The following is a 23,283-nucleotide window of genomic DNA, read 5'->3' as shown; positions in this document are numbered from 1 at the left end:
TGTCTTTCGGCTTTTCCCGGTTAGGGGTTGCCACAGCGGAACTCCGGTCCGCTAATGATTGGCAGCTGATTTTTACGTGCTGAGTTGCTGGCCCTAACGCACAACCTTCAATGAAGGTACGCCCATTCATGCATGTCTCCACAGAAGATGCTCTAGCTGAAAATCGAACGGGACAACATCTTGCTGTGAGGCAACAACGCTACCGCAGCACCACCACCGCGGATGCAGTCTGTATTTCAGTAATCTTTGAAATTGTACTACCTATTCAAGCTTAGTTATGCTTGCAGTAATGACCTGTACTGTCCACAGCTATAGCTTGCTTTGAATACTGTAGATTCTGAAATGAAATATCAGTGTGAATGCAGACACTATATGTAAACAGGACGATTCTAATATCCTCCTTTGTGACAAGGATATATATCTATGCACCATGTCCATTGTACATAAACCATATGTATTTGATATTTTTGTTTGCTTTTATTTTTATTTATTTCTATTTTGCAAACCCTCCATACACTGACCATCAGCCCCCATTATCTTTTTGCTTCTTCATTCCTCACAGGGCAAGAGCCATCACTGGGCCCTTCATTCCTCTGTGAGGTGAGAGCAAATCTCAGGGCCACCATCAAGGCAGACATCAGCACCCCCCTCCCCAGCCCCAGGAGTTCTTAATCACCCCATGGCAATTTCTGAGGGACATTACTGCTGCCAATCTATGGGGGGAGGAGAACTCAAAATTCCCCAAGTGATGGCCCCAACGTAACTGGCAATGACCCAGCCGCACATCCCTCTGGTCTGGGATCAGCAGGTTGCACCACCCAGAGCTCCCACCGGGTGTCATCTGAGAGGTGAGCCAAGCCACTTCCCTCCATACACTACTCAGTCCCATCATCCCACTCCACTCCCTGTAGATCCTGTGCCTGCTATTCAAATATGGGTTCTCTGGGTCACAGTCAGGGCTTCATCCTTCTGTGCCACAGAAGGGGTTCGTGCATGTTTGTTCTTAGGGTGATATTAGCTGGTCCAGGTTATGTAAATAAATTTTTAGTTACAGTGTGTGACAATGTGCAAAAAATGAGACACTAATACCTCCATCTAGGCATTGGAAATTGCAGAACCAAAGGTTGAGATGTGTTACAAGATTATGCCTATGATTTAGCTAGATAGTTAGGCACTGTTACATTACAGTCTAGGCATGTCCTTTTTTATCTCAGGAAATTATTATCTAAACAACAGATGGAACTTTGCTAACTCTCCATTACAGTGTTTAGTGTGAACCTTTCTCCATCCACTTCTTGCCGTACATTATTATATATTTCATTTAAACAACTTGATTTGTAATTATTTGTAAGATAAAAGTGTTTATGAGCCTGATTAGTCAGTTGCTTTGGGCTGGAGTATGTAAATCTACTGGAAAAACAGCAACCATAAGTAATTCATTAAAGAATTGAGAAATTTATGTACTAACCAAACATGTCTGAATTGTAAAGTTCTTACAGGCAGTCTCGGGGTTAAGGACGAGATCTGTGCTTTAGTCTGTCCTTAAGTCAAATTTTTATGTAAGTCGAAACAAGTTCATATGGTTCTTATTAAATGTCTCTTAGTCAAATGTTTGCCTCAGTGTAGTATTTAGTTTACTTTTCTTTGTATATAAATCACTTTAGAAACACTTCCAAAAAAAATCTTAAACATAATACTATATACTGTAGCTATGCTTGCTTGCTTCCTATGAGCTATGCTTCCTTACTTTTATGAGGACATTTTCACACACACATACCTCTCAACCATACAGATTTTCACAGAATGTCCAGATTTTTGCCTCATATTTTTGGTCCATTTTTCATAAAATTGTGGTTGTTTAGCAAAAGTAGTGGCAAATCATTAAAGTTAGAAAATAATGACAGATATCTGAGTTTCAGAATTCATACCCTTCAGAAAATTCATGGTGATGCAAAACCTGTTATTCTATCAACTTTGTCTGTTTATAAGAGCAATATTTAGTAAAAATGTCCCTATTTTTGGGCATTTGTCCCACTTTTATTTATGGCTTTGTCCAGATTTCTTGCTCTGAGAAGTTTAGGGATATGACACACAGACACATACACACACACACACACACACACACACACACACACACACACACACACACACACACACACACACACACACAAACTCTTAATTCCACTACCTATTCCATAACTAACCTCCTTCCCTTATGCAACCACCCACCTCTTAACTGCTGCCAGAGGATCACTCACTCCCTTTCACTCTTCCCCCTTCATACCTGCATTCACTCACATATCACTCTCACTTTCTCCCAATCTCACACAAACACAGTTACTTCCTCATTCATACCTGCATTCACTCACACATCTCTCTCACTTTCTCCTGATATCACACACACACACACACACACACACACACACACACACACACACACACACACACACACACACACACACACACACACACACACACACACACACACACACACACACACACACAGTCACTTCCTCATTCATACCTGTATTCACTCACACATCTCTCTCACTTTCTCCTGATATCACACACACACACACACACACACACACACACACACACACACACACACACAGTCACTTCCTCATTCATACCTGTATTCACTCACACATCTCTCTCACTTTCTCCTGATATCACACACACACACACACACACACACACACACACACACACACACACACACACACTCACTTCCTCATTCATACCTGTATTCACTCACACATGATCGCTGTCACTCTCCCAATCTCTCTCTCTTTTTCTCTCTCAGACACACACACACACACACACACACACACACACACACACACACACACACACACACACAAATTTGGGCAACTAACTATTGCAACTTTTTTCCACATTATTTCCGACATTGCAACAACCCCGTTCGTATCTATGGGTTGACTGCATGCCGGATGTCCATAACCCGGGGACTGACTGTATTCATGCTGGAATTGCTACCACTGAGGTAAGTCAAGTCTAGGTAAGATCAATGTAAACTCCTCTCTAATCATCTCCTTTGTTGTTACTACATCAGGCTTATGGCCAGATGAATATAAATAATCCTAATAGATATAACCCTACTGATGTCGTTTCCTCTGTGTTGAACAGTTATTACTAATGTCCTGCATAAATACACAGAGATATAGATCCAGTCCAAAGACCCTATTTTAACAAATGCTTGTCCAGTTAATAAAAGTTGTAACAGCTGAAAGAATGTCTTTCTCCAAAAGATTCAAGATTCAAATGTTACTGGAACTTTATAGCATGGCTGGGAAGCACTACATCAAGAAAGCAGCCATAACTTGGCTCTAGACTCAATTTACAGATACATTTTTTTCTTAAAAGGAGGGTATATCTAAAAGCCCATAACCATTTGTGGTTGATTCCTGATGTAAGACAGTAGACAATACAGAGGGTTATTGCTTGGTACCTCTGGAAGGCCAGTAGTAACCTTGACCATTATAAAACTTGTTCTTCGCTGTACAGATCATGTGGAGTAAATATAATGAACTAAGACATCTTAACTATGTAAAGACAAATCTACATGGCTGTGCAACTCAAGCTTTCCTGGAAGACTGTCAAAGAAATGACAGAATTTACTTCATCAAGGAAAATGCCTTACTATCAACTAATTGAACTATCTATTAAATTAAATAATACGTAACAAAGTGATCGCCCTATCAGTCAGCCAGCACTCTACTCCCCCCTGCCAGCTTTACATAACACAGAAACATCACCCCAGAACACGCCATCCATTTTCTTTAAAGCAATTTCTTACAAACAGAAAAGGACCAAGATGTGCTGAACGAACATCTCACCAGGTATAATAGATAATAGAAACCAACCAAAACCAACGAGATGAGTCAAACCCAGGCTATAGTCATAAAAACAAGACTTCTTTATTGTAAGTGCCAGACATGAGCGCTTTCGCCGTCAAACTGGCTGCTTTTTCAGATGCATAAAACATTAATAAAACAAGCCATTTATATAAAACCACCAATCAAGATTTCAGTTGAGAAGGTGAATACATTTAAAGAGACAGCAAACAGTACATGCAGCACAAAAACATTTACTACTTGTAGAACATAAATCTCTATCTCAAAAGTGGGTGTGATTTCAGTAAGGGTTTTTTTGGAACTTTGTCATTCAGCCCTAAACCAAAATCAGTCCTCAATTTCAGTAAGAGTTCCAATTAAACCCTTATTGAAAGCATGCCCACTTGTGAGATAGAGCTTTATGTTCTACAAGTAGTAAATGTTTTTGTGCTGTATGTATTGTTTACTGTCTCTTTAAATGAATTCAGATTCTCAACTGAATTCTTGATTGATGGTTTTATATAAATGGCTTGTTTTAGTAATGTTTTATACATCTGAAGAAGCAGCCGGTTTGACTGCGAAAGCGCTCATGTCTGGAACTTACAATAAAGAAGTCTTGTTTTTATGAATATAGCCTAGGTTCGACTCATCTCTTTGGTTTTGGTTGGTTTCTATTAAAGCAATCAATTTCTGTTTAGCAAGTCACATATTTTCTTACAAAATACCAAGCCTCTATAACTTTTAATGTTCTACACTACACACTGCCTTACTAAAAATGGCAGCACTCATAACTCTAGGATCATAGGAGGTTACTCGGCTAATGGCCCTGGGGCCCTTACAAGCCTAGCCAAGAGTTTATCCCCAGAAAAGAAACCTCAGTAAGCACCTGTTGCTCCTGTCATTGAGGGACACAGGTGGAACCCCTTGGACAAATTTCTGATTTCCCATCCAGTCATCAAGTTTGTGCTTGAAGAGGGTCAGCAAGGTACTCTGTTTGACATGTATGGGAAGTCTATTCCAGAGACAGGGCAGTCGCTGTCTTTGGGAGACAAACCTGTCTCTCCAGCAGGTTTTATTGATGTTACATATTAGATTTAGGCCTTTTGAGGGGGTAATGCACGAGGATTTAGATTTATGGATATGGAGCATCTCTAGCAGAGTAGGGTCCGATATTGCCTTGTAGACGAGACACAGATCACCTCTGAGCAATCTGTACAACACCGAGTAGAGTGATAATTATTTGACCGTGTCCACAGAGGACAGATTTTGGAGGCCATGGATTTTCTTTGTGAGGAATTTCTGTGGCCTTTCTAGATGGTGCAGGTGTTTGGAGAGGTACATACCAAATGGGGGGGCTATACTCAATTATTGGCCTAATGAGGGAGGAGTACATTGAGGTAATAACCTCCTTTTTTTCTGGATGCAGTCCCTTTACTTATGAGATGAACCAAGCCAAAGGCTTTTCTGACCACTGCCTCTCCATGATGGTTGAATGTGAGATTGTTGTCAACCTGAGTACCCAGGTCTCTCACCACAGGTTGTGTGCTTATGGGGTTGCCATTGATGTGGTAATCAGTAGGGGTCGTGTTTTTGCCAAATGGTATGATAATGCATTTTTTGCATTTAACTTAAGGCCATGACTTTGGCACCAATCATTTGTTGCTGTGAGACCTTCTTGCAGTATGTTAACATCATTTGGGGAGTCAATGACAGCACCCACCTTACAACTGTCCACAAACTTGGTCAGCCACAGGCCTTTTGTCTTTGTCTGGACCTCTGAGAAGTAGATGCCAAACAGTAGGGGTCCAGAGAGATCCCTGGGGAACACCACTAGTGAAAGGTCTACCGTTGGAGGTGGAGACACTTATTTTGACCTTGTGGGTCCTATCAGTGAGCCAGTTGGCCACCCACCTGATGACACAGGGATTTATGCGATGTTGTGTTAGCTTTTCAATGATGTCCAAATGGAGGACTGTGTGAAAGGCCCTAGCCAAGTCAAGGTAAGCTGTATTTACTGACTTTCCCTCATACAGGGCCTTGGTGAAAGTCTTTTGATGAATCTGAACTGGGTGGGGTCAAGTGCTTTGAAATTGCCTATGTCCTTGTTTATGAGATATATAATAATATGCTCCATGGCTTTACAGATCAGACTTGTCAAGCTAATGGGGCAATAGTTTCCAGGGTCAGTAGTGGCACCACCTTTGTGCAAGGAAATGACAGTGGCAGTTCTCCACTCTGCTGGAATGAAACCTATACTTAGGCAGTGGTTGACTAATGTGCTCAGTGATGAAGCTAGCTCTTGTTGGAGTTGATGCAGAATACAGGCTGGGATACTATCAGGTCCCATGGAAGGTGTGTTCTTTGCCTTGGATAGGGCTTTTAACACTTGATCTATAGAGATATGAGGTGAAGGACAATTATCTAGGATATCAGATGGGCCTTTGGGGGAGATAGGGGGTGAGGTCTGCACTGAACCTATCTGCTAGCATGTTGGCTAAGTCAACAGGATCAGTGTAAGTGGTACTACTAAGTACTAATTCAGAACAAACTTGGACTTTGCCATGGAGGTTCCTAATGTAAATGAAAAAGGACTTGTGGTTTCTCTTTGTTTTGGAGGCTAGTTTGACTCATAATTGGCTTTGGAGGTTTTCACTAGTAATCTAATTTGCTTGTTGAGGCTGAGAAGGGAGTTTTTCCAATTTGGAATTTGTTCCTTTGTACCCTTGGACAACAGTTTCTTCCTTTTGTTGTAAATCCTGTTGATAGAGGATGTCCACCAGACAGGTTTATGTTTCCTTGAGGAGCAGGTTTTAGTTCTGTTGGGTAAGGCTGAGTCCATGCAGTTGTACAAGTGCTTGTATACTGCATTGGCATACTGTTCAACATAGGTGTCTGCATCCTCTGAGGGGGGGTGGTGGTGGTGTGAAGATACTGATAGCCCTCCCTTAGGAGGTTGTAGTCAGCTTTTGAGAAATGTTTTATTCTGGTTATGGCTGGGGGGGGGGGGGGTAGGATAGAAACTTCAAATGAGACACACCAATGATCTGATCTCACCAGGGAAGAACATATTATGGGAATCGTGCAGCAGTCACCCATGTTGATGAGAACTAAATCCAGAATGTTATCTCCCCTTGTGGGAGATAAGATGAGCTGATCTACTGCATTAGATTTGATGAAGTCAAGGAATCATTGGGTGAGTGCATTAGTGCAGGAATAGTTCACCCATTCTATGGTGGGGTAGGTGAAGTCACCAAGGATCAGGGTGTTAGAGGGGTACCTTGATGGAGTCAAGTAGGTCCAGGTAGGAAGAGTGGGTGTCCTGAGTCATGAAGGGGGGTCTGTAGCTGGTTATAACTTGGATGGGTGTCTTGCCAACTGTCAGTTGCACCTGAAGTAATTCCAGTGCATTATGCTGGCAAACCAGTCTGGAGGTGTGCTTGTCTTTAACGAAGATTTAGACTCCACCACCTTTAGTCTTCCTGACCTCATTTTAGGGTCAGAATGTGTGGAATGACATGCGGCCTGGTAAGCCCGGGGTGCTCTCCACAGCCCTGAATCAAGTTTCTCTAACTGCACAGACATTGGCGTCTTCCAGTGTAAGGAGAGCCTCCAGTGAATGCATTTTCAGCTTAAGGCTCCTAGTGTTAAGCAGCTTGACCTTCAGTTTGCTTTTTGATAGATCTTTTATTTTGGAAGATTTGTCTTTGGGACATAGCCTTAAAAAGGCACAAGGGGGGAGGCAAGAGCCTTGGCCAGGATTGGAATCCCAGGAGTGACAGGTGGAGGCCATCTCTGCTAAAGTATCGAGGCTTGTCAACCATATCATCCCAGGTATACAGATATTGGATCCCCTTAGAAAGACACCAGAAACTCAATTGTTGAAGTCAAGTATTTTTTATTGGTATTGTGGTATCATTCTTGATGAAGGTAGATGCTGCTTAGGGCTAGGGTCATACCTGCTTGGCACACATACTCTGAAAGCTCAGTCATGTCTCTTCATATAGTCCAGGGAGGTATGTCTCAAGTCATTCACACCAACATGGACAATGACAGAGTTTTACCTGTACTTGATGTTGAGAGACTTAAGTGGATGTTTGATGTGGCAGATTCTGGCACCAGACAAGACAACTGACCATGACTTTCTCCTTGTCGAGCCCAGTGAGGGGGTCATTGGTGTGTCTCACAAGTGAGTCATCAATGACTAGTATGTTTGGTTTATTGTTATGCCTTGTGGGCTGTAATGGTTTATTGTTTTGCCTTATGGGCTGTGTTTGTGAGTCACTGGTGTGTTGTCTGCTGTGTGTGATGTGTTTGGTGTTGTGTGTGGAATGTTTGTGAGGGAATTGTGGAGGTCTCTGCTATTAGGTAATTTTTTATTGAGGATCTCTGCATAGGTGGGTGTATGTTGTGCTTGGCTATGTGATGTGGGTGGTGTGGTGTCTGTGCTGGCAGTCTCCTCTTTGTCAGGAGTACTGTCTGTGGCATGAGAGAGCATGGATTCCAGTTTACTGATGTAGATGCATTTCTCGCAAGTAGAAGAATTATGTGCTAGGAGAAGAGGGCTCTCAGTCAACATGAGGCAGTTGTACACTGTCTCAGTATGCCCATGTCGACCAGGCTGGCAGGAGAAACTGATGGGAATTGTCCAGACATAGTGTTCCAAATACTTAGCGGACTTAAGGAGGGAGGTTTTTGATAAAGGTTTGTCCACAAGAGTGTAGACCACAAAAAAACCTTCTTTAATGTGAAATAACTGGCCTGAAGCACAACTGCTAAAAACAAAACTAAGATGCTTAGAATAGCCTATAAATGTAACCAAGCTACTAACATGCAGTAATAAATACAACAGAATAAGAGAACTTGAATATTTAAAAGCACACTGCAAAGCAGAATAAGGTAATGAAGTAGGCAGAACACAGTTACAGTAAGAGCAGCTGAATAAAGTGTAAACATTTTTCATTAAAGCAAATAAAACACATCTACAATATATCTTTACCTTCCAGCACAGTAATCCCTCAGTTTAAACACTCAGTCACTGCTCCCCTCCTCAAAACAACACCTCACATACCCTACAAGATAATACTTCATTAGCAAATGTCTGTTCCCTAGTTAAGATATTTGAAAAAAAATCTAAATATATCCTACCAGCAACACATAGAACACACAAATAAGTAGAACCTACTTTCCAAAAGTCAGTATGTTTCCCATAATGGTTAAAACACTCCTACTACAATTTCTTCTATAATTGACACCACACACTAACATAGAAAACAATTTTTCTCCGGTGCCTTCGTCATACATCTTAAAATAACCTTTGAAACTATTGGCACCCCCCTTTCCATCTATAATCTGAAATTGCTGGAATTTGTAGATGATTCTTTTACCTGGATCAGTAGTCAGGTAGCTGTTCAATCTTTTTATGTCACAAGACCATCCCTGAGATATCAGATTTTGGAACTGTCGATGTAGGAGTCACATAGTAGACCATCTTATGACCATATACTCTTTTTGTTATTCATTAATGACTTCCATGCTGTTATTTCTCCTACACCCCCTGCATCCCTCTCCACCTGATGTCTTTATGCAGATAATGTCCTCATTCTTATGCTAGTCAGGAATATGGCAGGAGCAGAGCCAATTTTGGGAGACATGTTCTTCAAGAAGAACTTTAAAACTAGGAAGATTTTTGTGGAGAAAAATGGAATTCCATAATTTTATGAAATAGAGTAAAGTGAGTCACCTGCAGACTTTTTTTTAATTTGGTGGTCTCAAGGAGAGATTGAGAAGTAGATGTTAACTGTCTTGTTTGTAAGTAGTTTGAGAGAGTATTTTGAAGTGCTGGACAGTTTTCTTGTTGATGTAATAAAGTGTGATCTGTGATCTTTGGAGTCTACTTGGGGTATACAAATATCTATGTAAACACTTCCAGTCAAAGATCCTAAATCTTCTAGACTTTGTTGCATATTTGGGAGCCATACATATATCCTCCCATTGTCTCTCTTCCCAATCCTTTCTAAGCTCCTCTGATTGAATCTTATAGTTATCATGCAATATTTTATATGCTTTACTAATTATTCCCTTTTTAACGGCAGCTTCTGTTCTAGAGTCTATTAAATCATAAGAGTTTGTGTTAGGTATTTCTTAGCATGGTTCTATATTAAATAATTTTCAATTAACATCCTCAAAGAAATACATAAATATGACAGCTGAAACATCAATGCACACCTTAGAGCCCTCACATATTCACACTCAGTTGCAAATGATTTACAGAAGTGTCATGAGTCATAGTCCACACTATTCAGTGACAACTTGTTTATGTTCATGAGGGGAGGAGGATTATGCCTTAAGGTGTCCCTGTATGGCCACTAACAACATAACTCATCCTACAGCAACATAACGTCTACCTGTTAAGTCTGTACATTTAGCGCAAAGGGATAAATCCCTGACTGTGGCCAAGGCAACTTGGGTTTAACTAGGAGTTGGCCACTTAATGGACCAATTAAGAATGATAGATGTGTAAATCCCATGATGAAGAGAAGCACATTCAGGAACACATGCATATGAGTTGATTTCCTGTTGGGGATCGGGGAAACAACTGCAAAGTGCCTACTGAGGGAGAGAGGGGAACTTTTACAGATGTCAACCCTTGAAGAAGTAAGAGACAGTTCATCTCTGATGGCCATTGCATGCACCACCCATGGACTGTCACTGGACAGATGCTAGGGAGGAGGATGTAACAAAAAAGACCTAAACCATCCTTGAAGCCTTCTAAATGATAACCATACCTGACCAACCTTTACTCCTGATGATGACAGAATGACTGGGCAACTTGGCTGAGAGGGGGTCTGATGAAGAGTAGGTAGCAGAGGCAAAGAGAAACAAAACGATGACTTGTTCCTGTGAAAGTCTCATTTAGAGGTCTCTGTGCCATGCTGGTGATGCTAATCATGTCTTATAGAGTGAAATGTAAAAAAAAAAAAAAAGTATTAATTGAAAACACATAGTTTTAAATGCCCAGTGCAATACTTTGATTTAAAATGTGGTATAATAAAGGACATTTTAGAGTCTGCAGATGACATTTAATGGCGATTACAGGCCTGTGTACCTCTCTTAGATTAAGCTTGCCCAACCTGCTGAGTGTCAAAAATTCCTCCTTTAAATGAGGTACCTTTACTATTTTAAGCACACCCTTTTCACTTTTGTTGTGATTTTTTTTCATATATCTAGTACAGCTGTTGAAAATTTGCAGCTTGACAGTTTGGGGTGGTACAAGGAAGAATAGAATGTGTTTTTTATGGCCATTTTATATATTAAAATTTGTAAACTTTTTCACAGTTTTAAAAATTCCAGTTCTGTGATGCTCTGATGTTAATTGTAATGCAGAATGTCTGATTACTACTAGTACTGAGAAGATTTGCTGAGAAATATGACCTTCAGATAAAACTTTACGTCTCATTTGTGGCAACAAGCTTGTCACTCTGTAGTCCTTCACTTTATCAGTTTTACTTTTCTTTATAGAAGGAATTGAATGTTGTAGTCCATTGATTCCTTGCTTGGTCAATAGCTGTGTTTGTTAACGTGTGAGATTAATGAACAGTGGAGGTAAAGAAGTTTCTCCTAGTCCTCACAATTGTATAATCTTGGAGTTACTATATATAGAAAATCAAGGATGCAGGTATGCAGTACTGAAAAATTATTGTGTTTGTGGTTACATTATTTTGCATTTTCAGTGGTTTAGGGTTTGATAATATTGTTATATTGGAATATGTTTCAATACTTTTTTTTATTTGAATTGATATAGACCTATCAATGCACCAGTGCTATAGTGTAGCTTTTTCTCTTTCAGGTGTTATTTCTTTTTTTTCCTTCATATTTTAGTGTCATTTCCCCTTGCCATTTGAGTACTATGAGATACAACCATGCTGTTCTCAGACCTAGCTCAAGGTCAACAGACAGGAACCAAAGTAAGAAAAACTAGCGAAAAACAAAAAGACAGCTTGGAAACACCAAAGCAAATTCTCTCTCAGTTTAATTCTCTTTCAGTTTAATGAAGCTGTTTTCATCTTGCACATGTGGCAAGACTTCATCAGAAACTTAACAAACTTCAACACAAACAATATATACACACCCTTTTTGTCACATGACACTTCTAATTAAAATATTGTGTCTTAAAGGCACATCCACATTATTGCTTCTTAAAACATTTTTTAAAAACAGATATGAGAGCTGCCCATATGGTCACGCTGGACCAAGATTTCATGGATGAATGTAATAATTTGAGGTCAATGTTTGTTAGGAGAGGTTACCCAGTAGACTTTTTTGAGTGTCTACTGGAAGAAGTAAAAAACAAGAGAGAACAGGGGTTGTATAAACCCATTTTGTCTATTGGTTTACAAAGTGTTATAAGTGACAGAGAATTACAACAAAAAGAAGTATGGAATTTAAGTTTAATAACACCCTATAGTAGTAATGCAAGGGAAATAATGTCAATTTTGAACAAAAATTGGGAAATAATTAGGAGAGATCTTCACCTTTCTTACAAGGTCAAAAGCAAACCCTGGATTACTTACAAGAGGGGGACTAATTTAAAGGAATTATTACAACATAAAAAAACACTCCACAGTGGAAGTGTGGCATGTACAAATGCCAAATGTGTAACTACTGTAAATACATGAGTACAGGACAAGACATTGAAGTTAAAAATATTAGGTTTACAATTAAATTGAAGTACACTTGTCAGTCCAAGTTTGTGGTTTATGTAGCTCAGTGTCAATGCTGTGCAGCGTTTTACATAGGCAAAACGGATAGAAGGTTAAAAGAACGAGTATACGAACATCTATATAAAATAGACCCTTAACAGAGAAAATGCACTGGCTAGACACATTATTTCCTATCCACAACATTCATTTTTGTTCAAAGCAATTGATTCAGTTGTTGATGATAGTCGGGGGGGCTCGCTTACACTTTTACTTGAGCAACTTGAGTTAAGTTGGCAAATACGCACTGGGGCAATGTTTTAATGAGACAACATCTTTAAACAGTATACTGAAGTTGAAAAATCTTAAACGTTAATGTGCGTATGCATTTTTATAAAATGCATTCATATTTGTGATATCTGACTTCATTCGACTCGGATATGTAAGTTTCTGACTTCTTAGTTAACTAAGTATTGAGAGTCAACACAATTATTTGAGATATAGTATTGTTAGTATATGTATGTTTGTATATATATTTCTACCACCATTACAGGTAAAAATTCTGAATGAAGGGAAGGGTTGAGATGTTCTAAAATAAAATATTGTCAGTCATATTTGTTTTTAAAAAAATGTTTTAAGTAGCAATAATGTGGATGTGCCTTTAAGACACAAAATTTTAATTAGAAGTGTCATGTGACAAAAAGGGTGTGTATATATTGTTTGTGTTGAAGTTTGTTCAGTTTCTGATGAAGTCTTGCCACATGTGCAAGACGAAAAGCGCTTCATTAAACTGAAAGAGAATTAAACTGAGAGAGAATTTGCTTTGGTGTTTCCAAGCTGTCTTTTTGTTTTTCGCTAGCTCAAGGTCAGGCATACTTGTGTAGGAAATATGGAAGTTTGGTAAAATACTTGATTTATTCATGAACATGAGGCCTCCTGCCAAGAAAGGAGGTCGCAGATCTTGCCTGAGTAGTTCCACGTGGGCAGATCACTTCTGTTGTCTCCTGTTTTCTTCCAGAGAGTGTGATAACTTAAGCATCATGGCTCTCCCCGTCCATCCTTCTTGCCAGAATTAACAGAGACTGAAGAATCTTCGGCCTTTGTTAGTAGAGATGCAGAGGATATGCTCTACATCCAACAAAAAGTTAACTTGAAGGATTGATTTCTATCTAGTTTGCATAACTCTCCACAGGACTACAACTGTTCATGATCCCTGGTCACTGGCATTACATATAGTCCAACCTTAGCAGCACCAGCAGGTTTGCTATGTGGCCTTACCTTTTTGTTGTTGGATCTCCAGTACTGTTTAAGCACAGTGTTTGAGCCAATGAGCTGTTTTTTACTAAAGTTTACCATTTTAATTTCTACCGGTTATTGTGAGGTCTGTCACACTGCACTTTAAATTTAATTATTTTATCAGAATATTGCAATGGTGACATTAGCTTAATTGAAAGAATGCCTTAACATGTTAAATATTTTATATGAATTTGCTTACATTTTAGGTTTTTCTTGTAAGGAAGATAAAAGGTTCTGATGCAGGTCAACTCTATGCCATGAAGGTTCTTAAGAAAGCCACTCTGAAAGGTGAGTTTTAATAGAAATGATTTATATTGAACTGATTTTAGGTCGTATTCCATCTGCTTGTACTTGGTCCAGTCTAACAGAAAGTAACTTGATGAAGGTCAATATATTTTCATTGCTTTACACTTATTACATTATTAGCCACTTTTCTTGCTCTGTTAATGAGTTCAAGGAACAGGAAGAGGAGATGAGTGTAAGGTTTGAATGGGTGTGGAAGAAACATGGCAAAGAGAACAGCTGAATGTCAGATTCAAGTTACAACTTAGCCCTGAAACAGCATGAATGCTGAAAGAATGCATAAGTATGTATTTTAATGTACACGCAAACTGTAAATATGCATGATAAAATAAGTGTAACTTACTGTTTTATTCTAATATTCTCATTACTACAAATTTTTGTTCTTTGCAAGGTAATTGTTCTCTGCCTACTGTTTCAGTTCTTTATAAAACAGTATCCATATGTCTCAATACTGTTCATCTGAGCCCAGGTCATGGCTTAAAAGGGTCAAATTACAAGCCCACTTACTTAGATAACAAACAGAAAACAAATAAGCAAACACATAAATAAACATGTGCAGGCGGCATTTAGGAGAGAGATTTAAAGTTGTTAGAGGATACGCAGAAAGGGTCAGCAGAAATATTTTTGAGATGAAGGGAAGGAAGGACAGAGCTATTGGCTGTGCAGAGTTTGCATGTTTTGTCTGCCCGAGTTTTCTTTGGGTATCTGGTTTCCTTACATACTCTACGATTTGCTATACTAAATTATACACATGCAGATATTCTCTACTTATCCTTTTGGCCTAAACACGGATGAAAAGGTACATGGTCCCGGCTGCTTATCTGGTTAACAAATAAAAATAAAATAAAGAAAAGACATGAGCAGATACTAAAGGAGTTGGGGGTCTTCTCACTAGAGACTAGACGAGATGGGAGGATGTAATATGAGTGTCTTTTATTATATCAGGGAAGTCATGAAGAGTTGAGGTGAACAGGAATGACTGGAAGAAAGAGAGGGCACAAACAACAGATGTAGGAATTAACTCTCACTGGAGCCAGGAAATTGCTTCTTTAAAGAAAAAAAATTGTTCATTCTTCGAACAGGCTCCCAGAATATGTTTTGGAGAAGACCTTTAAAGACATTTTAAATGACACAGGACAGTGGAGGAAAATAAAATAAAATTAGGGTGGTGACTTTGAATTTTAGATGTAGTTAATAAACAGATTAAGTAGGCAATTAGTTTCATTCTGGTAACAGGCACGTACACATAGGTTCATAGGTTCATAGATTAGTACTAAGCTAACTGTCCTTGCGAGACATTTTAAGTCTAGCCAATTATCCCTTGTGAGACTCAAACCCTGCACCTTGTGTTTGTAAGGCTTCCTTTTTCCAGAAGAAATGTTAGAAAGTCAAAACTATCACAAATGTGGACCCTCTGAACAGCAGAAACAACATGGAAATTTCATGGATGTTAGCATTTTATTCCAGAGTCCTAGTTCACTACAGCCTCTAGTTTTTTTTTTGTTTTGTTTTGTTTTTTTTGGAGGGGGTGTTGGCAAGCATTTGCCATTTTTAACACATTATGTGTTTGAGAGACATGGATGCCAAGAAATTCACCTGAAGTGCGATGCTTGAGAAATGAATCCTGGCATCCATGTGAAGAACATATAATGGGGGGTTATGATCAGAGACCCAATTATAATTCTTTGTAGTGCATGACGTTTCATCTGCTCCATATACTACATGTTACAGTAAAAAAAATGCTAAATGTTTAGCTTTCAAAGCTGTAAATCACCTAGCCACTTAGCGAACTCTGTCAGAAAGGTAGTGTGACACAATCCCTTACATTGTGCCGCTGGATTTTGAGTGATCATAGGATCATAGGGTCATAGGAGGTTACTATACTAATAGCCCTAGGGCCCTTACAAGCCTAGCCAAAAGATTATCCTCAAAAAAGAAACCTCAGTCAGCACCTGTCAGTGAGGGACAAAGGTGGAAGCCCTGAGACAAATTTGTGGCTTCCTATCCACTCATCAAGGTTGTGCTTGAAGAGGATCAGCAAGGTACTCTGTTTGACGTGCATGAGAAGTCTATTCCAGAGATGGGGCAGCCTCTGGGAGACAAACCTGTCTCTCCAGCAGGTTTTGTTGATGTTGCATATTAGATTTAGGCCTATTGAGTGGGTAATGTGTGAGGATTTAGTCTTACAGATATGGAGCATCTCTAGTAGGGCGGGGTCTGATATTGCTTTGTAGGTAAGACACAGGTCACCTCTGAGCAATCTGTATGATACCGAGTAGAGTGATAGTGATTTCAGCCTGTCCACATAGGATAGGTGTTGGAGGCCATGGATTCTCTTTATGAAGTATTTCTGTGGCCTTTCCAGTTGGTGCAGGTGTTTGGAGAGGTACATACCAAACAGGACGTTATACTCAACTATAGGTCTAATGAGAGAAGAGTACAGAGAGGTAATAACCTCCTTTTTTCTGGATGCAATCTCTTTACTTATGAGATGAACCAAGTAAAAGGCTTTTCTGACCACTGCCGCCACATGATGGTCGAATGTCAAATCGTTGTCAATCTGAGTACCCAGGTCTCTCACCACAGGTTGAGTGCTTAGGGGGTTGCTGTTTATGTGGTAATCAGCAGGGACTGTGTTTTTGCTGAATGGTATGATAATACATTTTTTTTTGCATTTAACTTAAGGCCATGACTTTAGCACCAGTTATTTGTAGCTGTGAGACCCTCTTGCAGTATGTTAACATCATTTGGGGAGTCAATGACAGCACCCAACTTACAGTTATCCGCAACCTTGGTCAGCCACAGGCCCTTTGTCTTTGCCTGGACCTCTGAGAAGTAGATGCCAAATAGTAGAGTTCCCAGGACAGATCCCTGGGGAACACAACTAGTGACGGGTCTGCTGTCAGAGGTGATGGAACCTATTTTGACCTTGTGGGTCCTATCTGTCAGCCAGTTGGCCAACCATCTGATGAGACAGGAATTAACACCAAGTTGTGTTAGCTTTTCGATGATGCCTGAGTGGGGGATTGTGTCAAAGGCCTTGGCCAGGTCAAGGTAAGCTGTATGTACTGACTTTCCTTCATCCAGGGCCTTGGTGACAGTCTCAAAGAAATCAGCTAGGTTCAATAGGCAAGATCTGCCCCTAATGAATCTGAACTGGGTGGGGTCAAGTGCTTGGAGATTGCCTATGTCCTTGTTTATGAGATCCATAATAATATGCTCCATGGCTTTACAGATCAGACTTGTCAAGCTAATGGGGAGATAGTTTCCCATGTCAGTAGTGCATTACCTTTGTGCAAAGGGATGACAATGGTGGTTCTCCATTCTGCTGGAATGAAGCCTGTAATTAGACTGTGGTTAAACAGGGTGCTCAATGGTGAAGCTAGTTCTTGCTAGAGATGGTGCAGAATGCAGCCTGGGATACTATCAGGTCCCATGGAAGCTGTGTTCTTTGCCTTGGATAGGGCCTTTAACACTTGATCTATGGAGATGTGAGGTGTGGAACAAGTATCAGGGATGTCAACTGTGCCTTGGGGGGTGATAGGGGGATAAAGGTTGCACTGAACATATCTGCTAACAGGTTGACTAAGTCAACAGGATCATTGTAAGTGGTACCATTGAGTACTAATTCAGAACAAACTTGGACTTTGCCATGGAGGTTCCTAACGTAACTGAAGAAGGACTTGTGGTGTCTCTTTATTTTGGAAACTAGTTTTGACTCATAATTGGCTTTGGAGGTTTTCACTAGTGATCTAATTTGCTTGTTGAGGTGGAGGAGGGAGTATTTCTGATTTGGAATTTGTTCCTTTTTACCCTTGGACAACAGTTTCTTCCTTTTGTTGTAAAGCCTGCTGATAGAGAATGTCCACCAGACAGGTTTGTGTTTCCTTGAGGAGCAGGTTTTAGTTCTACTGGGTAAGGCTGAGTCCATGCAGTTGTATAGGTGCTTGTATACTGCACTGGCATACTGTTCAACATAGGTGTCTGCATCCTCTGAGAGGGGTGGTGGTGTGAAGCTACAGATGCTGTTCCTTAGGAAGTTCTAGTCAGCTTTTGAGAAGTCTTTTAGCCTGGTTACGGCAGAGGAGGGGTTGGGTGGGATAGATTTCTCCAGGGAAGAACATACTATGGGAGTGGTGCAGTGGTCACCCATATTGGTGAGAAACAAGTCTAGCATGTTATCTCCCCTTGTAGGGGATTAGACCAGCTGGTCTAGTGCATTAGAAGTGATGAAGTCAAGGAATCGCTGGGTGAGTGCTTTAGTGCAGGAATAGTTCACCCAGTCTATGGTGGGGTAGTTGAAGTCACCAAGGATCAGGGTGTTAAGGGGTACCTTGATGGAGTCAAGTAGGTCCAGGTAGGAGGAGTGGGTGTCCTGAGTCATGGAGCGGGGGGATCTATAGCTGGCTATAACATGGATGGGTGTCTTGCCAACTATCAGTAGCACCTGGAGAACTTGGATGGATGTCTTGCCAACTATCAGTTGCACCTGGAGTAATTCCAGTGCATCATGCTGGTAGACTACTCTGGAAGTGTGCCTGTCCTTAATGAAGATAGAGACTCCACCACCCTTAGTCTTTCCAGCCTCATTTTGGAGTCAGAAAGTGTGGAGTGAGGTATAGCCTGGTAAGGCAGAGGTGCTCTCCGCAGGCCAGAACCAAGTTTCCCTGACTGCACAGACATCCGCATCTTCCAGTGTGAGGAGAGCCACCAGTGAGTGCATTTTCAAGTTAAGGCTCCTAGCACTGAGCAGCAAGACCTTCAATTTGCTTTTTGACAGATCTTTTATGTTGGAAGATTTGTCTTTAGGACATAGCCTAAAAAAGCCATAATGGGGGAGGCAAGAGCCTTGGCCAAGATCCAGAACCCCAGGGGTGACAGGCGAACGCCATCTCTGGCAAACTTTTGAGGCCTGCCAGCCATCTCATTCCAGGCAGACAGATACTAGATCCCCTTGCAAAGGCACCAGAAACTAAGCTAATTGTTGAAGTAAATCATTTTTTGTTGGTATTGTGGTATCATTCTTGGTGAAGGTAGGATGCTGCTTAGCACTAGGGTCATACCTGCCTGGAACACATACTCTGAGATCTCAATCATGTCTCTCTTCATATAGTCCAGGGAGGTACGATATGGACAGTGACAGAGTCATACTTATACCTGTTGTGAAGAGACTTAAGTGCTTGTGTAATGTGACAGATTCTAGCACCTGACAAACAGCTGACCGTGACCTTCTTCTTGTTGAGCCTGGTGAAGGGTACATCAGTGTGTCTCACTATTGAGTCGACAATGACTAGTATGTTTGGTTTATTGTTATGCCTTATGGGCTGCATTGCTTTATTGCTATGCCTGATGGGCTGTGTTTGTGAGGCACTGGTGTGTTCACTACTGCATGTGATGTGAATGGTGTTGTGTGTGGAATGTGTGTGAATGTGTTTTGGGGGTTCCTGCTGTTTGGGTAAGTTTTTGTTGAGGACCCCTGCATAGGTGGGTGTGTGACTCTGTGATGTGGGTGGTGTGGTGTTTGTGCTAGCAATCTCCTCTTTATCAGGAGTACTGACTGTGGTGTTAGAGAGCATGGATTCCAGCTGACTGATATAGATGCATCTCTCCAAGTAGAAGAATTACTTGCTAGGAGAAGGGGACTGTCTGTGAACATGAGGCAGTTGCTACACTGTCTCATTATGCCCATGTTGACCAAGCTGCCAGGGGAAACTGATGTGAATTGTCCACACATAGTGTTCTGAATACTTGGCATACTTATGGAGAGCAGGTTTTGATAAGGGTTGTCCACAAAAACCCTAAATGTAACATAACTGGCCTGAAGCACAAGTGCTAAGACCAAAACTAAGATGCTTAGAATAGCAGCCAAATTTAATCAGGCCACGAACAAGAAGTAATAAGTGCAGAGTAAAAGCACATGGACACTTAAGAGCACACAGAACAGCAAACTAAGGTAATAAAGAAAGTAGAAGACAGTTACAGTAAGATCAGCTGAATACATTTTTTTTTTTTTTTTTTTCTTAGTGGAGGGGTAGGAAACACTCTCTCTGTACACAGTAGATAGAGCTGATGAGATGGGACTGGTAGGAGTGTCTGAAATCAAATAAGCAAGGGGGTAGTCCTTCCCAAATGATCTCACTGTACTCAGTTGAATGAGCAAATCAGATGGGTCCAGGAGGAGTGTTTAGGCACAAATTTACAGCAGGATGAGCAATTCCAAAGCCACCAAGGTCAAAACCACAACACGTACAGGGAGGGAGGGCAGGAAACTAACTGCAGACAGACAGACAGAGAGGCAACAATATTCAATTAATATTCAATGAAACAAATAAAATGCAGTACTATCAAGGAAGCAATGTAAGTGCAGAAAAAGTGTACTTAAATCAGCTTGGAGATCCAGATGATTTGCAGTTAGATCACAGCCAGCCAACAGCTCAGATATTGAGCAGAACTAAATACACAGAGATGTGGCTATAACACTATTATAAGGCAAACAGAAACCCTCTAGGCTACCAGTTAAACACAGAGCAAAAAGGTGATACAACCCCCAATGAACCAAATGCCTTATACTTCTAACAAGTTAACTGCAGCTATAGAGAGGCCACGATATTCAATTAATATTCAATTAAACAAGTTCATAAGGAACACCAAAAGAACTAATCCCAGAGGATTCAAGCCATATCCTTTGACAGAGATGTAGCTAGGCTGGTGAGTGCCCCACATTTGGGGCACACCTTTTTGTATGAAGTTGAAGACTAGAAATGCCCTCTGCTAACCAAGACAAACAAAATAATAGCTCTTTGTCAAACTGTGTCAAAAGCCTTTGCTATCCTGTGCCAAGGAGTATACTAGCATTGCAGATTGCCAAGACTAATCAACACCTCACCAACTACACTACCATTGACACCCCCTAATAGCTTGCACCTGGGGCAGTTACCCCCTTTTGCCCTGTCCTCATTATATATTTGCCCTTAGAAGTGCCAACAGCAACAGCTGCATGGCACATCAAATGGCATAAATGGGGAACAGTATGGCATCAGTAGCTCTTTCAGGGAGTGGGAACCATGTCAGGTAGGAAAATTAAGCTGCAAACAGAATTTTATAGATGACATGTAAAACACACTTCCATAAAAAGCTTCAAAAGAGCAGTATCATATGTTGGTAACATGAAGTACCTGTTAGTAACTGGACATCAGATTTTTGCAAAAACCTCAGGAAATTAAGTCCATACCCTGTAAATCCTAGGTGTAAAGAGTGTGGTTCACATTACATTTAGGGAAACCAGGAACTCAAGTGTTAAAAGGTAATAGATAGTCCTTAAGTAGAAGCATGTAGGTAATCTAGCAGTTAATGCATGGTTACTAAGTCTCCGTCTGCTGTTGATAACAACACCAAAACCATTCAACTTTGGCACATATTCAAACGTGTCACCATAACTACAGTAACTTAAAGATTAAAGGTTTGAGTCCCTCAGACTTGTGCACACAGCATTCATAACTGCCTAATTTATACTGATCATCTTTTGATGCATGCTGTCAGGCTCATCTACAAATGGAATCAGTATAGAGTCGATGTATACTCCTGAGGGAATGAGTGTAGATACATGTTGTTAGAATAACTGTTATATGGCAAACCTTTTCTATTATTGTGCTCGCCTAGGGTCAGCGAGTACAAGAAGAAGAGAACATATCTCAAAATGGAACCTTGTGATATACTACAGTCTGGAAGGAAGGAAAGAAGAAAAAAAATTAAATCCATATGTAACCCCCTGAAAGTGTCCAAAAACAGGAGTCAAAATAATGACAGTTGTGAGACAGTAGCAGTTGTCTAAATGTCCCAGGAGGATCCTGTGATCCACTATATCAGATGTAAAAGTGAGATTGGGGGGAACCAAGTCTAAATAAGACTTTTAATCATTCACCCAACTGGAACATTCATTTGGGGAGGATACTGGAGGGAGTAGCTGGGCATTCTTGATGTAGGGGAGAGAAGAGTCCACAGCCTATTCATTCCTGACTAGGAATTACAATCAGCCTACTGTTCACTGGCAATAGTTGGGTGATGGTGAACAGGCTAGCTTGTTGGTATTATGCACAGTCTAACCTCCGCCTCCTCTGAAAGCAGACCAGTACTCCCCTCAGCAGCTCATCTGTGTTCAATGGCTGCTGTACCCTAAGGGGAGGCTTGTCTTTGCATACTGATTCTCCCTCAGCTACACAGTGCAAATGCACTATTGACATTGCATGCTCAACAACCTCAAAGTTCCCTAGTTGAACACATAATGCTCCCAGTAGGCAACACCAGTGTGGCAAAGCAAAGCCACTTCCTGCCCATCATCCGTGGACAGGTCCTGTAAGGAAATGAGACAATAACTGAAGGTTTTACTGTTCTATACCATGGATCTGACTTAAAGACTATAATCTTGACTCATAAGTTCAGAACTAAATAGCCCATTGAAAGCCATCTCAGCACTGTCAGAGGTAAAGAGACCAGGCTAGAAAGAACTGCAAGACCTGTGTTCCTTATGACTGGAATCAAGCTTCTTATGGACCACCATCTCCAAAGACTTTCTAGAAAAGGAGGCACTTGACACTAAAGTCATGAGTTCACTTATCAGTTAAGTGAAATTCAGACTAAGACCTGACAGTGTCACTGATGAGACCATAGCCTTCCCCAGGGAGTGCTATAGGAGGTGCAGTTCCATAGCTGATATGGCAAGTACAGCTTTGAAGAACTGCAGATCAAGTTGACAGTCCCCATATGAAGGCATTATCTGACCAGCAAGAAGCCTGAGCTGCTTAACTTCTCTGCCACTGTGAACTGCACAATGTCTTGCTTAACCACAACAAAGATTTCCCTGGACAGAAAAGACACCTTCTTAATGGAGATTTCCAACCGGTATAGTGCATAATATCTCTCCAGAATAAGCTTGTTCTCAGTCAAATCGACATGACATCATCAGCTTACAAGGCTTTGTCCAAATCAGTGGACAGAACAAAGGTCATGATTGAATCATGGCTCCTGGTTCACAAAGTGAACCAAATGTAGATGACACGAGACAACAAAATCAAATAAAGCAGGCTGGCCAAGTTGTAGGCAGAAACTTGTACATTGGGGTCATTGGCACTGAT

At 40.7% G+C, this 23,283-nt stretch overlaps 1 protein-coding gene across 2 annotated transcripts in view; it reads left to right on the top strand.

Moving 5' to 3' along the window:
• Positions 1–23,283, top strand: part of RPS6KA2 (ribosomal protein S6 kinase A2) — a 2,145,504-nt gene that overhangs the window by 617,671 nt on the left and 1,504,550 nt on the right. For both annotated transcript variants that reach the window (XM_044069491.1, XM_044069485.1), the window contains exon 3: positions 14,056–14,137. In XM_044069491.1, the coding sequence (XP_043925426.1) occupies positions 14,056–14,137 (82 nt within the window). The remainder of the gene's footprint in view (positions 1–14,055; positions 14,138–23,283) is intronic.

This window comes from Protopterus annectens, chromosome 1.part0, assembly GCF_019279795.1.
Source record: "Protopterus annectens isolate FY-2018-M chromosome 1.part0, PAN1.0, whole genome shotgun sequence".
Lineage (NCBI taxonomy): Eukaryota > Metazoa > Chordata > Ceratodontiformes > Protopteridae > Protopterus > Protopterus annectens.
Note: the sequence above shows the minus strand (reverse complement) of the source record. Positions and strands in the feature narration are given on the sequence as shown.